The 21,890-nt window shown below is 39.1% G+C and overlaps 1 protein-coding gene across 1 annotated transcript; it reads right to left on the minus strand.

The window, feature by feature from the left end:
- Positions 1-3,466: 3,466 nt before the first annotated feature.
- On the minus strand, positions 3,467-19,812 carry LOC108928664 (HHIP-like protein 1). The gene is made up of 9 exons (XM_018742708.2): positions 19,534-19,812; positions 15,964-16,610; positions 8,996-9,139; positions 7,703-8,028; positions 7,312-7,438; positions 6,476-6,621; positions 4,943-5,024; positions 4,587-4,669; positions 3,467-4,446 (listed from the first exon to the last, which is right to left on the minus strand). Exons 1-9 carry the CDS (start codon positions 19,810-19,812, stop codon positions 3,467-3,469), a joined length of 2,814 nt encoding a protein of 937 aa, XP_018598224.2.
- Between the last annotated feature and the right edge of the window lie 2,078 nt (positions 19,813-21,890).

Here is a 21,890-nt window from a genome sequence, read left to right on the forward strand (position 1 = left end):
TTCAGATGGTGTGTGTGTGAGTGTGATATGAAGAAATAATGTTCACAAGCTCTATGTCTTTTGCTCTCCAAACATTGCACCTTTACAGATATTGTGCAACATCTCTAATTAATGCTAGATGATCTTAATTTGATGTTTATGCTCCCACTGCTCCTGTAAAAATCATCCATCTGTATAAATGGGTAAATAATTGTAAGTAGCTCAACACTGTAAATCGCTTTGGAGAAAAGCATCAACTGAAAAGAAATAATGGTAATAATAGCACTGAATCTGCTCCTTTGGTTGTGATTTACTGTATATTTACCTTATAAGGTGGTTGTGATTACTTGAGACTGTCAATGTGACAGGAAGTAGGATGTATATCATTCATTTTGTTATAGAGAAGCATGACTGGTGATAAGGAAAGTAGACAGATTGACTGAGGGACAAAAACCTTGTGAGTCTAATATACCAATAGTGTATCTCTGCTCCAAAATGTTGTACAGATAAAATGCCCACTGTGGGAGAAGAATGATTGAGTAATGAGGAAAAAAATGTAGTTGTATTAAATAATACTGTCGTATGAAAACGTAGTATATTTTTCCTTTCATTAGGCGTTGTAGTGGTTTTTATTTTGGAAACTGTTATATGAAGGCTGAGTCTACAATCATTTTACGGGGAAGGGAAATAAGGATGAAAAGGAAAGTTCAAAATTTTCACTGGGTCTGCACGGTGTTCAATAGGATTCAAGGTCCAATACTGAGGAGCTCTACATTCTTAACCACATGAAGGGAGATGAAGGATAACTTCACACTTCCAGTGGCAAATTCTCACTTTTCCATGGCTAATCCATCCATAATCAACCAAAATAGGTCATTTTGCCCGGACATGTGAAGACCTGGAGCCATAACACATCTGAGGCTGGCAATTTAGCAAACCTTTTTTCAGGATTGTGACAAAATTGAGGTATCTGTAGCAGTGTTAAATTTTCACACCGTGTGCACAGGCTACCTACTTTCCTAAGCCAGGAGGTGAATAATAATTAATGATGGTAACGACAGCGCACAAATACCAATGACAATAAAATGATGGGTAATGAAGTATTCTGTGTCCAGCTGGTATGATGGGCTAGGTTTATGAAGCATTTGACAGTGGGAAGGCTAAAGTTGTTACCTGTTATATATTGTCTTATATTGAGTGTGACTTTGAATCAATTTTTCATATTTTAGTTATTCACACAATTTACAATAATCCAATTTATGTGATTACATTGAATTTTTATTGTTAATTCTTGCATACAAAGAGTGATGATACTTCACTTCTTATAAAAAGTATATTTAACAAATAATTTTCATGACAGTGTCCTTCACCTTTGGAGTATATATTGTCCTTTTAACTTAATTCACTCATTATTCTCCTAGGGCTGTCCTGGTTTACAAAAGTCCATGGTGATATTTGGTTCCAGAAACCTGCCCAACCTTTTACTGTTTAGCAGTGCTTATGATAATCTTCCCGGGACTGCAGTTAATATCCAACTGGAATATCAATGTAGACTGACCAGCAGGAGACAAATTACCAGTGGAATGCACCTTGAGAGGAAGTCCACAACACTGCACAGTTTCTTTGTCATCATGACCGGTGGTAGGATGGAAATCAAGAGTCTCATAACGTTCAGGACCATAACCCTCCTACTGCATTGTATAGTGAAGCCCATATTATAGAAGCACTGCACTGCAGGATCTCCATTCACATCTAGGGAGGGAGAGTGAGACTCTGGGTATTGATGGTGAACAGAATGTCAGTTGTCTGTCTTCTGCTTCACTTGAAGACAGATAGATGACAGGTGGCAGGTCCTTGAAAACCTCTTATGCATCATTTTCTGACTTTTGAAGTGGATGATGGTTCTTCAAAAACAGGCCTAAAAGGAATCCAAGGGTCCAACTAAACAGTGACAGTTTACACACACACATTGTCTGAAGCATTTGTCCCATACGGGTTCGTGGGGAGCCGGAGCCTAACCCGGCAACAGGCTGGAGGGGGAGGAGACACGCCCAGGACGGGACACCAGTCCGTCACAGGGCACCCCAAGCAGGACTCAAACCCCGGACCCACCGGAGAGCAGGACCAAGTCCAACCCACTGCGCCACCACACCCCCGAGTTTAGACACTCAGAAAGGAATTATGCTTATATTTTGTACTATGTGTGTTCAGTGCCTAAATTGCAAAGACAGTAATGAAGAAAACTGTGAACCTCTTGGCTCAGTGACTTAAACTGGTTCTTAGTCTAGGCATGTAAACAAGATGTGGGAATGACTGTGGTGTCAAGAACTTCACAGAAGGCCTTCTAGGAATTTGAAATTAAGTGAGAACCTTAGTTAGATAAGTTGCCAGGGAGAAGGCCATCATATGGAAAATGCAATTTTTTGATAGAAGGGAGCATTATAATTATCAGTGGATTTTGGTGAAAAACTGTAGAATTAGTTGGTGATAGTCTTGATGGTGGTGTAACTGTGTGATTAATGGGGGACCATATCTAATGAAGAACAGGAAGTGGATAAAGTAGGTCACCTGGCTGTTGGTCAGATGCCTTACAGCAGACCCTACTTCCTTCATGGCTGTGAATTCGGGCTCAGACAGGAGTTAAAATCCATATGTTTTCTCCTCAGGCCCATAAAATGGAGACAACAACAGGATACAGGAGATAAAACCAGTAAGTTGTCTCCTCAAACCCCTAAAATGAAGATAACAAGATGGAAATGTCATCAGTAAACTGATAAAAATACAGCTGGAAGTTTAAACTTTTTCTTGTAGAATAGATGTTATTACATTTAGGGTGGTGTGCGATGTAAATTTAATTGGATTATTATATATCATAGTGTTTGACATAGAAATACAGGCACGGTGCTGTAGAGGTTTTAAGGCAAGTTTGAAAACTTAGCTGTAAATTATTTCAGTTATGGAGGGACTGGGATCCTTTTCTCTGCGACTATGAAAGTAGAATGTCAACCTTGCTTTCTTACTCTCTTACCACCCCCTGCACCCCTCTGTTGAACACCATTCTTAGATTTTTCTGACATGCCCATGTCATATCTCAGGTGAATTGTGATGCTAAATTGCCTTTAGTGTGTGAATGTGTGAGTGAGTGTGTGGCTGCCTTCTGATGAGCTGACATCCCGGCCAGGCTATACCCCTCCTAGCCTAGTGTCCAGTGATTCTGGGATATGCTCCGAGCGCCATCAACCTTAGCAAGGACAAACTATTAACCTGTGATTTGACTCACAAATGAGTAAAGAGGTGTGCTGAACAGGTAAAGGAAAATTTTTGTGCCTGGATTTCTACGAATATAAATTTCAGTGGCCCTTTCAAGACTAGCTAATAAATATTTTATTAATGTTTCTATTTGAAAATGGAAAGAATATGACATTTAAACTGTAAAAAACCTGAATATATTGCTTTAGTAGATTTGAGCTTTGACCTACAGTTTCCCTCAGTTCTCATACTTATTGTACCCACATACCACCCCGACATCCTCCTGGTGGGAACAGTTGTGCTTGCCAAGTCTGGTTCTTTTGCACTCTAGCAATGTCTTCTCTGTGCCCTCACATTCCACATCATCTAGAAGAATGTTTAGTCCATTTCCTGCACCCATCTCTGCTCGCTTGGCCACCCGCAGAGCAAACGGGAAGCCTAGCTGACGGCATACCACGGTTGCTGCCTTACTATTGAACAGGTCATCACACACTGTGCCCCATTCCCCTTTCACAAAGATCTCCACTCGACCCCGGTCAGGCAGCTTCTTAACACTAACCAACCGCACTGCCCCCTGTCGATATTTACGCCGATGTGACTTTCCTGGATTGGAACTCTGGCCCTTCCTGTTGACCCCTGCCCGCTGTAACCTCTCTGCAGAGTTTTGTTTATTGTCTTGTTGCCTAGTGGACTTCTTATTTGTCCTCAAAAGTATTAAGGTGGGTGTTTGTGTTTTGATAGTGGGCTTGGGCATTGGTGTCCAATACAGGGGCTTAGGAGTGGTATGAGGATTTTTCAAATACACCCAATGTCCTCTGTCTGTGGTGTGTTGCCTTTTAGCTGAGCTTGTACTGATTTGAATAGGCCTTCTGCTGTTAGGAGTATATGAGACAGTATGTCTTGGAATGGCAGTAGTAGTGAAAATACCATATTGGTGCTGAAGAGTTGGAGAGGTATTGACCTGAAGGGCTGAGGTGCCTGAAACAAGAATCATTGTAGTTGCCTGGTTGGACTTTGCTGTTGTTGGTGCAGCTGTTACAGCAGATTTGGGTAAAAGCCTTTTGATGGCAGAGGTAATGGGTATAGTTGTTTGTCGGCTGCCAGATTTAGGCTTGATGGTAGGGCTAACAGGAGATGGTAATGGCCTGTTTGTGCGAGTCCTTGTCCTTGATGTGGTTGTAGAAGCAGTTGTGGTAGGTTTTTTGTTGATCACAAATTCTGAAAAATACAAGACAGCCAAAGCACTGGCAACTGTCAACACTGCCAGTTGTTGAGTTTGAATGGCACCGGAATTGTGGGTAATAGAATTGAAAATGAGCAATGCTGAGTATTCTGCTGCAGATCATGGTGTTACTTGCCTTGAAGAGGTCGGAAGGGAATCAGTCTGCCATTTACTTTGACAAGAGTGGGTCTGACGACACATTTTCCTGGAGGTGCTCTCCTGAAATTGGAAGGAGAATTGTTTGAAACAATGTTATTCAGCATCTACACCAGAGACAACCTTTTTGTGCCTGGACTAAAATTGCAGTAGTTAATTATTATTTTTTTTGTATCTGAAATACTTCAAGAATTTGCTTAATTGATGTGATTAGAATATTCTAAACTGGATTTACATTCTCTAATGCAACAAGAAACCCAGTTCACATGAACAGAAAACATCAGTGTGCCCAAAAATGTGTTTTACAGTACAGCTCTGAGACATTTTACCTCTTACCTAGAGGGGTCTACTATCTTATAGATAACCCCAGAACGGGCAGCTGCACTAGGAATCCCAGTTGACAAGAAGTATAGTTCTCCTAAAAACATTCACAGGCAAGAACATTATCAAAGTTTGCAATGATACCCACAAAAACATTCAAACAATACTTTCACCTATTCTATCCAATACTTTCATCTGCCCATGTATCTACCTATTGTAAATAACTGCTTCACCAGTGCAGGACTGCAGCAGTCTGGAACCCATCCAAAAACAAATAGACTGGGTAAACCCTGGAATTGCCCATTATGTGTCTATGATACATGCATTTGTGCTGTTATGCATACACACAAAGGGTAATTTAAAGTAACCAGTCTATCTGAAACATGACTTTTGAACTGCACCTTTAGGAAACCCACACAAACATGGGGAGAACAAGTAAAGTCCACATAGATTGAACTGGATTTGAATGCATGGTCCAGGAACTGTGAGGCACTAGCTGTGTCCTCTGCCAGAAAAGATAGTATGCCAGTGAAATATTTTGAAGAGCAGTAACATGAAATGACTTTAGTGCTGTCCATTTTGTCTTTCAAACTTACTTGATGTCACTATACATTAATACCATGAAACGAAGACCTTACTGATTTTGTACAAGGGCCATCCAATTAAATTACGTTTCTATTAATCAAATACAGCCTTTACAAAGAGACAGGGAGAGAAAATGGCATTTTTTCAATTCAAGTTATTTCTCATTTCATTCATAATTTTCCCATCAAGTCACTGGTCAGGAAATGTTAGCATCGCAGGCAGTAGTGTGCCAAATGATGTGGGTGTCTAATGTTCCACATCTTTCCAGCTGACATGTTACTTTAAAACAAATTACAAGTAACAGAATTCAGCTAAGTGAAACATTAAATGCGATACCATTTTGAATGACTGAGGTTTGAGCTATAATAGCTACTGCTTCCCAAACACTCTTTATCATAATTCCGTAATTTCATAATTCCTACCTGGCCCACACTAGTCTGAATATTGCACCTACTCTCCACATATACATTAATTTAAATTTAAATAATAATAGTTAGATCCTAATGGGGTGCAGTGACGCAGCGGGCTTGGCCAGGGCCTGCTCTCTGGTGGGTCTGAGATTCAGGTCTTGCATGGGGTGCCTTGCGACGGACTGGCCTCCTGCCCTGGGTGTGTCCCCTCCCCCTCCAGCCTTGCACCCTGTGTTGCCGGGTTAGGCTCCAGTTCACCATGACCCCTCTTGGGACAAGCAGTTTCAGCGAATGTGTGTGTGTGTAATTAGACCATTTAAAAATAAAAGGATTAAAGTACTATTTAATTTATAATTAAAATAAGCAATTTTTTTCCAGTTGTCATATTCAAACCACTGAACTGAGCAACAAAGCTCACAGTTACCCAATTCCGTTCTGAAATACAGAAAATATAGCAATTCTTTTCAGGTTTCTTTGGGGAACAATTCCCAGAGCCAGTTTTTTTGGCTTCAGCAGCAGGACGGTAAAATAAGCGTGAGGTAGTCAAGGTTACCTGCCTCGTCTTCAGCAAAGGAGATAATGTATTTATGGTAGCTATTGATGAGCTTGGGGAAGTTACATGTTTGTCCTTTACCCATACAGATCTCATTGTACATCCATTTTCTTGTGGTCAGGTTCTCCTTGAGGGACATCAAGCGCCTTGGAGACAAAAATAACAAAGTGTACTGGTGTTACACTTCACAACTGGTTGATTTTCTTTTTGTCATTTTATGCTATTTAATAAACAGTTGGATGTTTTACTTGTCAAATCTAGGAGAACATTTAATATAAATGCTTCTGATTATGAGAAATGAAATGCAGTATAAATATGTGCTTTGGGTGGATTTAACATCGAAACTTTAATAATCTGAACAGCTAGAGCTTCTTATGGTTTACTGAACACCGAACCAGCATTACTACAAACAGCTAACAAAAAGTGTTAGATAATAGCTCCTCTGAATAGGCTTAGGTCTATACTTAAGTGATAATGGGCAGATCATCACAGACCAGCATAAAACTGGGCAAATGATTTTAACCAAGCATTTGAAATGTGTCACAGAGTGGCTTTGGGTTTTGATGGTGACAGTTAGATTTGAATAGATTGTTAGTTTTGGGAAAAACCTTAGCATCTCTGTCTTTGGGCTCGTCTGTATTTTACATTTACTTCAGTTTTATTATAAGAACCACTTGAATGTCAGCCAGTGTTTTTGTCTTGCAATAAATGGCCACTGTAGTGGGAATTGATATCTATGTTCCCTTTCAATCACTTAGCCACACAGCAACAATACAGAAAACAGCTGCTCCATACTAAACATTTCTGGGAAAACAAATTGTGCATTTGTAACATACCCACTCATGAAATCTCCAAAGATGTAGATTCCATTCAAATTGGGCATCTCACATCCTCTGTAGATATAGCCCCCAGTGACAGACTTCCCCAGTTTGTGAGGGTATGCAAAAATAGGCAGAATATCATCTAAAAAGAATGAGCACAGGATAGTTCAACACCAAAGATGGCAGAACAGATCTCTTTACTGTTTCTTTAGTTACATTTTTTAAGATGATAATAATATAGCCCATTTTAATTTTTTCTTGAAAGATAATTCATAATAGTGCCTCCCATATTCAATCTTCCCACTTCAGGGCAGTTTTAATGGTTAACGATTAAATAATGGTTCATGGTCATGGTCATTCAGTGCTCACATGTTCTCCACAATTCCAGCCTAAGTGCTGATCTTACCCAGTGATGAGTTCAGGCACAGCTTTTTGTCATAGCAAGAGAAGCCCTCCTTTGCCCTCCAACCATAGTTTCCTCCTTTGATGATTAGGTCCACCTCTTCAAACTTGTTCTGCCCAACATCACCACAAATCATTCGTCCTCTTCCTTGGCCCGTGACAGGGTCTCCTCGATCAATAGAGCAGCGCCACATGTTCCGTACACCGTAGGCATAGATTTCAGGTCGGCTCTCCTTTTCCCCGACAAAGGGGTTATCTAATGGGACACTGTATGGCCTGCCATCATTGTTGTCCACGTCAATACGCAGTACTTTACCCAACAGCGTGGACCTGCATGCAGAAGTGGACATATGCATTAACAGAAAAATTAGATGATTGGGTTGATTCCACTCAAATTAAATCCTTCTAGATTTTAATTTTGAGAAAGCAGTGGTATTCTCATTTAAAAGTGTTTTTTCTTTTTTTTGTGAACAGCATTTTAACGGTTTTTCACCCTAACTGATTATGCCTCTCGCATTAATGGATTTAAGATTTACGGTCTAGAGCGTTCAGATGACTGAGGAGGGATGGTCTTTGTAATATTTCCTTCTGTTGCTGAACTTGTAATGGATTCATGATGAGCTTTGCTCTGCAAGCGCTCATTCATGGTTCACCTAGTTCACAAAGTTAGCATTCCATAACTATATTTTTATGGGTATTTAAAGATTTAAACACATTTATCACAGTCTTTGCTGATGCTGACACAAATGTTCAAACAGTAATAAACTGTGTTCCATTCTACTTTGCCTTAATATGATGAATGCATTCTTAGTTTACTGGAAAACTGTTCCGAGCAGTACAATGGAAAATGAGTGCTAGAGCAAGACCTTATTAGATAGTAATCCTAATTCTACAATACAGTAAATTGTAAGAGTCTCAGTTACATCATGTGTAATCCACTTCCATTATTTTGAATTAAAAATTATCAAAGGTCTGCTGTCTATGTAATATGTAAATGTAAATCAGATTAGTGTTTTCCCCAAATGTATTTGCTCGAGGGAGCTGTCACAATACTTCCATGTATTTACATTCTAGGGATTTAAAATGTAAACATTTTAGTTATGTTATGTTATGTTTGTTATGTTATGTTATGTTGCACATATTGAAAATTAATTTTGAAGTCTTACAGTGGTTTTGTGTAATCACTTCTTCCATACATGTTTATAAATTCATATGAAATGTATTTTTACATATATCGTTAACGTAAAAATGTCCTGCATTTTGGGAACTAATTGTTGCTCTGTACGATTATACTTACTTGTTCTGTGAGTTCCCAAACTTGCCAAATGGGTCCCCTGCTTTTCCTCCGTCTCCAATAAAAATGTAGAGGTAGCCATCATACCCAAAGAGAAGTTGTCCACCATTGTGATTGGAAGCAGGTTCCACAACTTCCAGCAGAATTCTAAAATGAAGAATGATTTAAATGTTTCATTAGGATATAAATACATAGAAAAGTACATTAGGTCATAAAAGTACAAACAACAGTAAAACCTAATAGCGGGTTTGAAGGTGCCAACAGAGGTGTGATTAGTATTTGTTAGCAAATAGATACATATATTTTTCCATATTGCAAGAACAAATAAATGATCATTAGTTTTATAATTTGAAAAATTTAATTTATAGGCAGATTCTGTCTAGGTTGAAAGCTTTTCCAGTAGTATCATGTGCATATTGAAGATCTATAGTACATTACAAGGTATTTCATTAGAGCATGTGGAAATCTCTTGAAATGAAAAGCACCACATCATATTATGTATCATGATGGTATCACTAGTGTCAAAATTAAACAATGCACAAAGATATTGAAGTTATAGAAAGTCATATTTTTCATGTTATTAGGAAATGCATTTCATACAAAACACAATGCACTACAGCAGTGCCAAAATTAACATAATGCAGATCAACAGAGAAAGTGGTAATGAGGTTCATCTTGGCAAATTTTCTTTATATTTAAAAATTGCAAAATGATAACTGTTCTGTACATTCAATTTTTTTTTTTCTCATTTGAAAACAACATCTTACAGGGATGTGTTTTCAATACTGGCCTTGATGGACCAGTATGTAAATTGAATTCTTAATTTCCTGGAAACACTGTTAAAAGGAAAACAGCAGTTTGTTATTTTTTATTGCTACATTCAAACATAATTCCGTTGTTAGCTGTTCATTGAAAAAAGAGCTGCAATTCAAAACCAAGCTCAACTAATGTGCAAGACTGTGCTTTTTCAATTCTCTGAAACTAAATTGCTATTGATATAAGAAAACTGCTTGAGGTATTTCTCTTACAATGTCATGGATTGTCTGTGAAATATGATTTTCGCTATTCATCCTAATGATAAGAAAGGAGGGGATAAATGACATAAGAGAATGCTTTTGAGCTTTTTTTTCTTTGCTAAAAGACTTGTCACAAGAAAACCTTAGTTGCGGCAGGGCAGGATTTCCATGGTTTTTCACACAATGTCAATGATGCTAATCATGGCATCAAAATGTTATGCAAAGTCGAAAAAGGATTATGATCTCTTACAGGAAAAACAATGCATTACAGAAGAGTTTTGCCTCCCAGATGTCTAGAACTATTACTAAACAGTTTAAAAATCAAATATATCCAATACATCAAAAAAGAGGATTAGGAAATTTTTCTTTGACAGTGGGATTAAATGGGCTTTACTGGATTTTACAACAAAACAAGCAACACAACTCCAACACACAACATCAACAATTTGCATGAGAACGATTTTGGTGTATATGATGTGTCATCATATGTAAATGAAGATGCTTCTGTAAATTTAAGGAAACACGAATCAGTTTACTAGAACCTTAAATAAACCAGTAACAAGCTTATTACAGTTGGATTCACATTCCACCTAACTCACAACTGATTAAAAAAGCATGAGCTCTGAAGCTTTGATATAGAAACACTTGTCCTTAAAGTGTATAATGAATTTTTATTCTCTGCCAAAAACGTAGAACATCGTGCTTCATTCTTCAGATGTGCTGAGAAAGAATATACATGGTGGATTATGCTTCACTCTGCAAGAGAGCAAATGCTTTAAAATTGGCATGCTTTGTAAGCATAGAAGAAGGCTGTAATAAAATTTTATGGGAGTCCCTCATCTGACAGGAGTATCTTTTACACAGTTTTACAGTATATTGAAGATTTTTCAGGGCGCTATCCAAAAAAACTTGAAAGCAACCATACAAATTGTACAAAACTGCATAATATTATGAAAATTTACAATTTAAATGGAGGTATTATGACCAGCTTTAAAAACATGCAGCCCAGGCTGCTCTATGTATGTGTGTGAGTCATTAAACTGACTCACCAAAGAGGTGAAGATGCAAGGAGTATGGATGAAGAAAGGTATCTTCAAACTGATGCCAGTTCTGTCTTTTGAAAACAAAGTAAATTTAATTTCTTTGAAATTCATGAAACATTTCACATAGACATTGATTTTGGTCGGCTCTATGTGGAATAATTATTTGTTCAGAGACAAGTGTCTGTTTTGCAAAACATTGGTGCAGAGAAATGTTTTAAAATATTTTGTGAAGCAAGCAACAGAAGCTAAAAAATTGTGACATATGTACTCTAAATCTAAAGCGTACTGTGAGTCTTCATCCTTATGACACAACTTTGGAATAAGGAGTGAAAGTGGATAAGTATGAGACCAGACGGTGAGTGTTAATCAAACTTAACATGACCCCTCTAAAGTTGTAAGAACCCAGACTTGACCTGTGCCGCAAAACATCAAAAACAAATGCAAAGAGTTAACAGTCTGAAAGGTTAGGGGACCAATAAACAGAGGCTAACAAGGACTTCATTGTTCACTCTTTTAGCCTTTCTATAAAGTGATGAAGCCAAATCCTTATCTGCTACCCGTGATGGCTCTTGATCCCAGCCTGTTTTCGTCCTGAGCTTCAGTTTGATATCCTGTTTTCATTCCAGCCCATTGTTCCTGAATTCTGGTTCCGACCTCATGGCTGTCTGACTCTGCTTTCTTCCTGATCTGCAGTTAAGCTTCTGCTGCCTGTAGCTAAATCTTGACAACTGTATGGTACCCTAAGGCTCAACTGATGGGGAAAAGCAGCTCTTTTAGATTGGGTCACTATAAAATGGGAATTAAAACTTGAACTACAATTCACATTCTTGTCTTGGCCAGCTTAGTATTTATGGAGTTTTTATGCTCGTTTTGTCTGAACAGATTTATCCCCCATATAAGATACAGTGTGCTCGAGTACATCTAAATTGCCTATAATGTTTATTAGTCTCAGCCGAAAGCTATGTCATTATTCCAAGCAGAATGTAAGTTACCTTTTTTAAACACATACACACACAGTCTGAAACTGCTTGTCCCAAGCAGGGTTGCGGTGAACCAGAGCCTAACCAGGTAACACAGGGCACAAGGCTGGAAGGGGATGGGACACACACAGGATGGGATGCCAGTCCATCACAAGGAACCCAAGCAGACCTCAAACCCCAGACTCACTGGAGAGCAGGAACCCATCAAACCCGCTGCGCCACCACACCCCCCCAAACACATACACTACATAACAAATATGCATCTACTCATTATAACGTTAAAACTTCAGTTTTAAAGTTTAAGAAATTTAAAGTTTATGTTTAAGAAGTTTAGTAAATTTAGGAGCGTTAAGCTATAACACACACACACACACACATCTTCAGAGCCGCTTGTCCCATATGGGGTCACGGGGAACCGGAGCCTACCCGGCAACACAGGGCGTAAGGCCGGAGGGGGAGGGGACACACCCAGGACGGGACGCCAGTCCGCCACAAGGCACCCCAAGCGGGACTCGAACCCCAGACCCACTGGAGAGCAGGACCCGGTCCAACCCACCGCGCCACCACACCCCCTATTAAGCTATAACATATTGTGGCATACTGTGTTTGAAGTGAGATATGTTGCAATCTCTCTGTGGAAACCTAACCCTAAGAATGTAACTGTTAGGTTAAAGTTCTGTAAATGCTCTTTGACAGTTTTCTCCAGGCTGGGTGTTGCAGTCATAAGGAATGTTTGCATGTAGGTGACATGGCTGTAACAGGTCCAAACTTACATTGCTTTCATGCTCTACTGGCAGTTAAAATATTTCACTGGTTTGAAAAATTCCTGCATTCTTTTCTGAAAGTTAATAAAATCACACAGTCAAGATGACACTTTACTCTATTTGTAGTTGCCCAGGATCAGGGGAGTGCGGTGGGGCAGCAGGTTTGGCCGGGTCCTGCTCTCCGGTGGGTCTGGTGGTGAAGCCCTACTTGGGGTGCCTTGCGGCGGACTGGTGGCTTGTCTGGGTGTGTCCCCTCCCCCTCCAGCCTTGCACCCTGTGTTGCCAGGTTAGGCTCCAGTTCACTCCGACCCCGCTCAGGATAAGCGGTTTCAGACAGCCTCTGTGTGTCTGTGTGTGTGTGTGTGTGTGTGTGTGTGTGTGTGTGTGTGTGTGTGTGTGTGTGTGTGCTCCCAGAATCAGGGATAAAATGGTCTATCCGGCTGAGGGATGAAACAGTATATCTGGCTGAAAGCGAGTAGGCAACTCAGGGTTTGACAAAAAAGTTCCCTACTTGTGTCACTGCTGTGTTTGAGACTGTAATATTTGTTCAGACATTTCTCGTTGTGCTTACACTAGAAATCTTTTGGGGCTGTTTCTTGCTACCTTTTAATTTAAATCTGTTTTTTTAACTTCTCTGTAAATAACTTTAATACATTTTTTGTAAAGAACATACAGGAAAATTTAAACTTGGACATTTATATGACTCTTGTTTAAGTGATTCTGAACCAATATTTGAGGTACAGTAACCATATAAATTTAAAAATTTACATGAAGCCTCAAAACACATGACAAACATTTAAAAACCTAAGTACTGGATTAAGCTTGGATATAATAGATTACTAAGAACCGGCATATCATGATTCAGATAAACTAAATATAATTGTTTTTATGGCACTTATTCAGAGACCACTGGAGCCTGCCTGTGTTTCTGACAGCATTTGGAAATTAACTTGTGGCCATAGTATCAAAGCTGTGTGGCATTGCAGTTCTCAGTAACTTTAAAGTTCACAATGATGTGAAATATGATACGCGCAGAAAACTGGCCACGTTGATCCTGTTATCCAAATTGACCTCCTGCTGTTTTAGTTACATTGGTTATCAGTTATCAAACCGATATTTGGAGTAATTAATACCTCTCTATCATCTGGGGTGGTTCCATATTCATTTAAAATATCGATTTTGAAACTCAACCTGGATCTTTCTATTCTCAGAAACTTTTTTCTAAATGGTCGTTGCAGAAAAGCATCTCTCATATCTAGGTGCAAATGAACTGTTAAAAATGAATAATTTCAATCCGGTTTTTCTCCACATCACTGTACTGAAACTTCCCTGGCCAGAGTCACCATCAACATCTTGTTGTCAGCTGATGCAGGTTTCCCGACAGTATTCATTCTGTAGCACAGGCTGAAGGAGTGCCTAGGCCTTTCCACTACTGTGCTGGAGTGGTTCAACTTCTATAAGACAAACAGATGTCATTCTATACCTTAATGACAACTCCATCCTCCTTCCTCTTATATTATTTCCTGTTAACATAAAAGGCCAACTATAGAATGTGTGAAAGACAATACAACAGTTGATGTATGCCTTTTTAGCTGTAACAGCCATGACTTATTCTGGATAATTGTCTACCAGTGATGACAATAATAATAATAATAATAATAATAATAATAATAATAATAATACACACACACACACACATTTTCAGAACCGCTCATCCCTTACGGGGTCACGGGGAACCGGAGCCTACCCGGCAACACAGGGTGTAAGGCCGGAGGGGGAAGGGGACACACCCAGGACGGGACACCAGTCCGTCGCAAGGCACCCCAAGCGGGACTTGAACCCCAGACCCACTGGAGAGCAGGACTGCAGTCCAACCCACTGCGCCACCGCACCCCCATAATAATAATAATAATAATAATAATAATAATAATAATATGTGCATCACTAGAACACAGTTTGCTTCAACAATGTCTTCTTGTTGGTATTGCGTTTGCAAGATGACATGTTTTTAGTTTATGCCACACACACACAGAGCAAATACTTCCCCCTGCCACCCTTCTACACAGGATGTGTTTGTGTAGTAATCTTTAAATAGCTAATTTTCCCCAGTTGCAGCCAAAGACCACTGTAGGAGTTTTAAATTAGTTCTCACAGAAAACTCCTACATCTGCCTTGTTAATCCACAAGAAGGAAAGTTTGTTAATCCACAGGAGGGACGGTTTGTTAATCCACAATGAAGTTCTGTCCAATCCAGTGTCCTGTTGGTGCCAGACTTAGTGCTTAATAAAGTCTAAATGGTATCACAAAGAATATATCTTGTCTTCCCTACCTGCGTACCTTTCAGTTTGTCTGTCACTGAAAAAATACTCAATATTGTAATGACCCACATTATTGAAGAGCGCCACATTCAAGCAGGAATTACTGTAATAGCTGTATTATTGTATTGTGTATTATTGTAAATAGCTAGGAATAATGAGAGTTGTAGGAAAATTGTAAAATGGTTCTCCAGCTGCTGTGGGGCCTGATAGGGATTATAAGGGAGTGAATGCCTGCTGGGGAGTGTGATTAAACCAAATAAGGCTGGAAAGATTAGCTTGAGGTGTAGATCCTAGAGGAAAAGGTGTCCTCGGACCAAGAGCATTATTTCCATTGTTACTTGGCGATACCTCTTGCTCTGTGCCGGTGTTCCAATAAACATTTGTAATGAACGTATCTGTGCGCCTTTGTTGCAACTTTTTTTTCTTGGAGTATCTAAATCACTTAAGGATAGCTTCATGAGTTTACAATGTGGATGGTGGGTGGGGGGGTTAGTTTTTATTCCACATCTAAAATAAATAAAATGTTGTTTATACCACTTAATCTCCTACATTAGTGCATGTTGTATATAATGTTTTATGCAACAAAATTTTAAAATGTATGAAGATTTTGCCAAGTCACTCTGTATTTGCATCATTAAACCCAGACTAAATTGGATTAATAAAATACAAGAGGGCTGTTTCTTCAGTTTGTGAAGACAATGCACAGGCTTCTCTGATTGGCCTTAGTGTAGCTGTTGCTATGCTTCAAGAGCGTGGAAACAGGCTCTGATGAATGACTGGAGCTTTTTAAGCTTCACGTGAAACTGTTGTTCTCAGCGGTACCACTTCTTAAGCAGTCCTTTACATTTACCTCTCTGATGAGTGGTCGAGCATGTTCATATCCGTTGAGGAAAGTGTAAACTCGCTAATGCGTATCCTCTCCTCCCTTTTCACCGAAACAGAGTAGTAAACATAAGCCTTGCGTGTGACAGTGAAGCGTGGGTGTAGGGCGAGACAAAGGAAGCCCCTCTCGTCACCAGCCCATCTGGACGTAAGCACAGCTTTGGTCAGATTGAGGAAAGGCTGGTCCACACGGGAGCCATTGGGCAGGTACACCCACACGTAGCCCAGTTGCTCCGCCACAAAAAAGCGACGGGTGCCATCATCTGCATGCACCATGGCCACTGGGTTGCGTAAGCCGTTGGCCACCTCTTGCAAGCACAGCTGTAGGCAGCCCTCTGGGTCAGCCTGCACCGTTCCCAGATTGGCATTAAGCTCTGCATTTGTTAGCACATTTGGATAGCAGTACTCAGGGTCCTTCAGCTCCAAGAAGTTACAAAACTTCTCTCTGTCATCTTCAATGCTCAAAGTGACATTGCTGTCCAAAAGCAAGCTGAGTGTGTAGCGACAGTAATTCCAGAACTCAGAACAGTAGGGTGCACACAGGCCTGGCAGCTGCCTCATCGGTGTGTTTGCATCTTCAGCATCGTACAAGTGAGCAGCGTAAGGTGAGCATTCCTGCAAAAACAAAGAAAAATGTAGATAAATTTTGCAAGACAGTCAAAAGTATTTGATATTAGTTGGGGGAAATTTTTACAGTTTCTCATTAAGAAATATTTATGACATATACTGTAATTGGATGGTAACTTTGTTCGGCAACCCTTACATCCTCATGTAAAGCCCAAGACCAGTTTAAATTAGTGTGAACTACAAAGAATTGCTATATAGAGGAATGACAATAAAAACAACTTGAGAATTATTGTGAAGCAGCTGTGCTTTGATATATCGCATACTGCATCACATGTACTTTTTTAAACCCCGGGGATTTCACCTACATATTTCAGAATTTTAGTATTACTCTTGAAACAATCTTTGACGCAAAAACCAGCATCATCGCTGCACATAAACTTGGTACAGATACCACAGCATTGACTGTAATTGCTTTAACGATCCAAAGCTTCAATGTTTTTAATGCAAATTCAGTGCTATGTTCAGGTTATATGGGGAAAAACTCTTTGAATACCTTAGAAAACATTGTACAAACCTGCAAAAAATAAGTTAATAGGTCCTATGGAGTTTTTAAACTAAAATTAGCTGCTTTCAACTGAAAGCCACTAATTCTGCTGTGCTTAACCATTCTTGTATAGTTAAAGAACTAACCTTGTGTTTTGTGGAAAACTTAGAATTCTTTTACTGTAACTGAAGACTAACTTTATCTTTTAATATGTTCACTTTATACCTTCCCACACACAAGTATGCTGCTTGTCTGGTCACCCTTCCTGCACGTGGTTAAGATCGGAAAAAAGTCAAATTTAAGAACTTGGTTTCTTGTTACCAACAAATAAGAAGTTCGGAGATGAAAACATCTTTCTTTGTGCCATGGCTTCACCACTCTGTTTTACAGCTGCCAGGCCTTTAATATACCCTGCCATCTGGCATTGCCTTTCCAGAGCTCATTCATTTTCAGCCATCAGCTCCGAATTGCGGAATGATCGTCCAGCATCTGTCGTAACTGCAGAGCCACTTGCCTTATTCTGTGTTTATATTTTTTTTTATTTACCACAGGAACAGAAGCCCAAATATGTAGCTGCAGTGAATACTACTGATGTATATATTATGCCAGATACATTAACAAGTTATTGCACTTTCATAATTTTGGCATTGTATCTCATTTCAGATATAAAATTAAATGAAAACAATTTCAATCAACAAAACTGCTGTCATGACAGTTGCTATCAACAGCAACATCTGTCATAACTGTTTATGCATCTAATTTTATTTTCACCCTTAAAAAGTAATAATAAAACTGTTTTTTTTATGAATCAACAAGTAACTTCTAGTTCTTAAATACTGAATAGTGAAAAATTAAATATTAAATTGCTACTAAACAGATTCAAAATAAAATTTCTCATATTCTTTTTCATTTTAAGTTTTTCAAGTACAAATGCCCCATGAAATCTTTATAAAGCTTAATATTGTGCAGCACAACTAAGAAACTATAATGAGTTCTTACCAAACACATTCAGTTGAAGTTATAATAACTCACCCAACACATTGTTGAAAGCTCAGTCATGGCTGAGTAATAAGGTCTACACTGGAAACAAAACCATTATACCTTGAGGCCCATTAGAACCAGTGCTGACTACCCTGACTTAGGTGATCCATAATGGATGCAACGTGTGTATTTTTCCGTTTTCTTTTCCTTCAAAGCATTTGCAGCCATATGCTGTACATGACTAAACGGAGTTCAAAGTTTAAAGATGAAACGTACTAACTACTAAACAACAGACATAATATAAGGACACAAAGTACAGTGTATAGATGAACTGCATATAAAACATTCGACTCTTGTGTTTTTGATTTTCCTTTACGACTCACCGAAGTCAGCAGAAATACCCTCAAAGAAACCTCGTTTTCTTTCCAAAACACTGAGTCACTAAATATAACATGCGTTTTGGCCACAGTTTAGGAGAGCAGACAGACACTCCTTCAAACGTTCCACGTTGTCAGTCACGTCATTTTGCTTGGAGGTGTACAGCTAAACATTTCTCATATGGGGAATCAAATTACACAGTGATGCATTTCCCAGCTTTCCAAAAGGCTAAGGGACAGCACAAGTGAAACAGGGTCAATATTTATATTTACATCCCTACAAAATTTGTGGTGAACCCCTCAGCAAGGCTCAGTTCCCACCTCAGTCTGGAAAAACTTATATGTCCTGTTCCTTGCTTGGAAGGGAAATGGTCATTTGGCAGGTCATTGGGCTTCTTAAACATCTCAAGTAGCTTCTGTAACTGTGATAAATTTCTCCACAAAAGCAGCCATTGACCAGATTTTTCTCTTTAGGTGCTACAGGACTTTTTTAACCGACAACTGGTGTTTTCAGTTCCTGACGGACACCACAATTTCAGCAGGAAACTGAGAGTTTGCATTCCAAATTATACAAGGTTATCTCATGAAAATATATAGCTACGGCGTTACAAAAAGTGCATTACAAACTAATGACTTTGAAATGAAATATAAATAGCTTTTTACGCATCTTGCCTTCTGCACATTTCTTAAAAAAGTAGCACTAATATGGAGTATTGTGCAATCCGAGTCCTGTATTATAACTCTTTGTATTTTGTGTTCAACTATTCATTGTAGCATAATAATATAATATTGTACTATTCAAGAATAGCTAATTAAAAGGTCAGCTTTAGCTTTACCCTTTAACAGTGTTGTTATACCCAGAGAAATTGGCATACCGTTGTCACGTGGATCAGCGTAAAACTTTACGTAAGCATTTACGTGCTAGTTTTGCCAGTTCATTAACCCTTACTACAGTGCAGGAGAATTTGGCTTGGCGTATAAGGTACAGCAAAAGTACACATGAATGTGCCGCCACTTATTATCTCCTATCCAAGCTAGAGAGTAAATGCCAAACACTGGTACGGCTTACCTGGCATAGGATACTGTGGATGTATTTTCCACAAGTGAGAGATCCCAACTGATCAAAGTATTCCATGATGTGGTGGTACCTCTGAGATATCAGGTTATCCTTCTCCTTGTCACAGCATCCAAACTTGATGTATTCTTTGCAGAAGGTCAATGGCTCTGGAGGCTGAAAAGGAGGCTTGTAGTCCAGGCACTGTGGGTGAGAATACCCCCGTTGACAGATGAACAGGAGCAGCAGCCAGCAGCAGAACACGAGGAACCCTTGCAGAGAGGCCCTGCCCATTGCTAAATACAGTGTAACTTAAAAGTTCTTAGGTCAGCAGGTTCAACCCTGAGGAAATAATTGTCAAAACATGGGAGTTCCCAGTGTGTCCTTTCCTTCCTAACAGTGTATGGGGCCTTTTATTCACCAGCTCAGCCACACTTGCACCACATGCGTTTTATCCCTCTCCCTCCTCCCGCCCCTTTTCCTCTCTCTTTCCTCCTCTGTCCTTCCCTCCCTTTTCACCCTTTCTCCTCCACTCCCTCGTTCTGCCTTTTATTTAGTCATAGACATTCCTGCTTATTGAGCCATATATCTCCAGCCTGCGGTCACCCTAACCCCAGCATTTTTCATTCCTCCTTGCATTCTTCCTTTCCAGCCTGCTTAATAAGGGCACCTCTGCAACCTCAATGTCCTCTACACTATATTGTTTTTCATGCTGCATTTCATGAAGTGAAAACCTCTGCAATCTAAACCATTTTTGTTGGAAGTGAAAAAAGCATAAAATTGCTTAAAACTGGTCTTCTAAGGATTATTTGAGTACTTTAGTTAAGCGTGCTCTCATTGACCACAGACTGAACACTACTTGTTTCATACTTTAAAAAAAGACATCATTAGACCTCAGTACTAGAGCCTGGGTATTTTCCTCTGTATCCTCTAGGTACCCCAGTTTCACATTAATGAGATGATCAGCACTATCAAATTACTAAATTTGTTCACTGTGCTGATGCTTTTCTCCAAAACACTTTACAGTTACTTACTTTATTTTTGCCATTACAATTAGGGGTAAGTACATCGCTCAAGGTTGGTTTAAACCTGCATCCTTTGGGCCCCAAGGCAGCCACTCTACACTATACTACCAGCAGCCCCACACTTAGTGAAAAGGTCTTTGTGAGTGTATTTAGTGTCAGACAGTTTACATGTTCACATTTCTGACTGAAGGTAGTCTACAGGTTACTGATGTATGTTGTTTGCCTTCAAGCAACATTCAGTTAAACAGAGTATAATACAATACAATGCAATGTAACAGATGAACACATAGTCTCAAGAAAGCAAATTCAAGAAATGCTATAATATTAAAAAACCACAGGTGGCAGAAATCAGTAATTACTAATTTACTTTGAACCAAGTCTGACTTTAGCACCTTATCCTTTAATCTTGTGAACCAAGTACTGTATTTCCAGTATTTCTTTTATATTCTATGTTCTATGTTAATTTTTGTATGTTCTTAAAGCATTATAAAAAATATTATACTTAGAAACAAAAAAGGCCCTTTTACCTAGGCTGTATTTAATTTTCGTTTGTGTTTGCGTTTCTCAGTCACTTGACTGCGTCCCATCACTATGTTGCCAAACTATGCACAGTACTAAAGTCTAGCTACAGTAAAAGTGGTTTAACTGACATAGCACCAGAACTTTAGCTGTCTCCTAAGATGTGTAGGAGTTGAGAAAATTTGGCTTTTCAGTGTTTGTAAATCTCATTTTTGACGACAGTATTTCTCTTTCTCCTGCTTTGTGCGTAAATTTTAAAAGGTGCAAAAACTAGATAGATACAAAGGGTCTGATTACCATTCCAACACAACTTAAGTCACAGCAACAAGCACAATATTACACATTCTGACTACGGTATTTATAATGGGCATGATTTGAAGGTCCTTGCAGTACATGTGTTTTTTAATTAGTACTGTCATTAGCAATAGAAGAAATATTTATGAGGTCCTGTACATGGATAGGATGATGAATGGAGTACATCATGCACACTGGCATTTGGTCATAATCAAGAAAAGCAGCCTGCAGGAGAAGGGTCTACTTGCACACACGTAGGCCGTGTGCTCAGAAACTTCATCTGAAAACTGTGTGTGCTGAAACATAATACTAATGGCAGCATTACCTGGAACTATTGACTGTAGGGATGAAAGGTAGGGAAATTCAAGTCATGAAAATGTTTTCCCTTCTGTTGAAATGATGTTATAACCCCAATAAGATTTTTGGGAAATTTGCACCAGCAGCTAAATTGTTTTTTGCTTATTCTTAATCTGGCACTTAAATTATATTTATACCATTTTAACATAATTAAATATATTTATTTTATAGCTTTAC

This window comes from Scleropages formosus, chromosome 10 (genome assembly GCF_900964775.1).
Source record: "Scleropages formosus chromosome 10, fSclFor1.1, whole genome shotgun sequence".
Taxonomy (NCBI): domain Eukaryota; kingdom Metazoa; phylum Chordata; class Actinopteri; order Osteoglossiformes; family Osteoglossidae; genus Scleropages; species Scleropages formosus.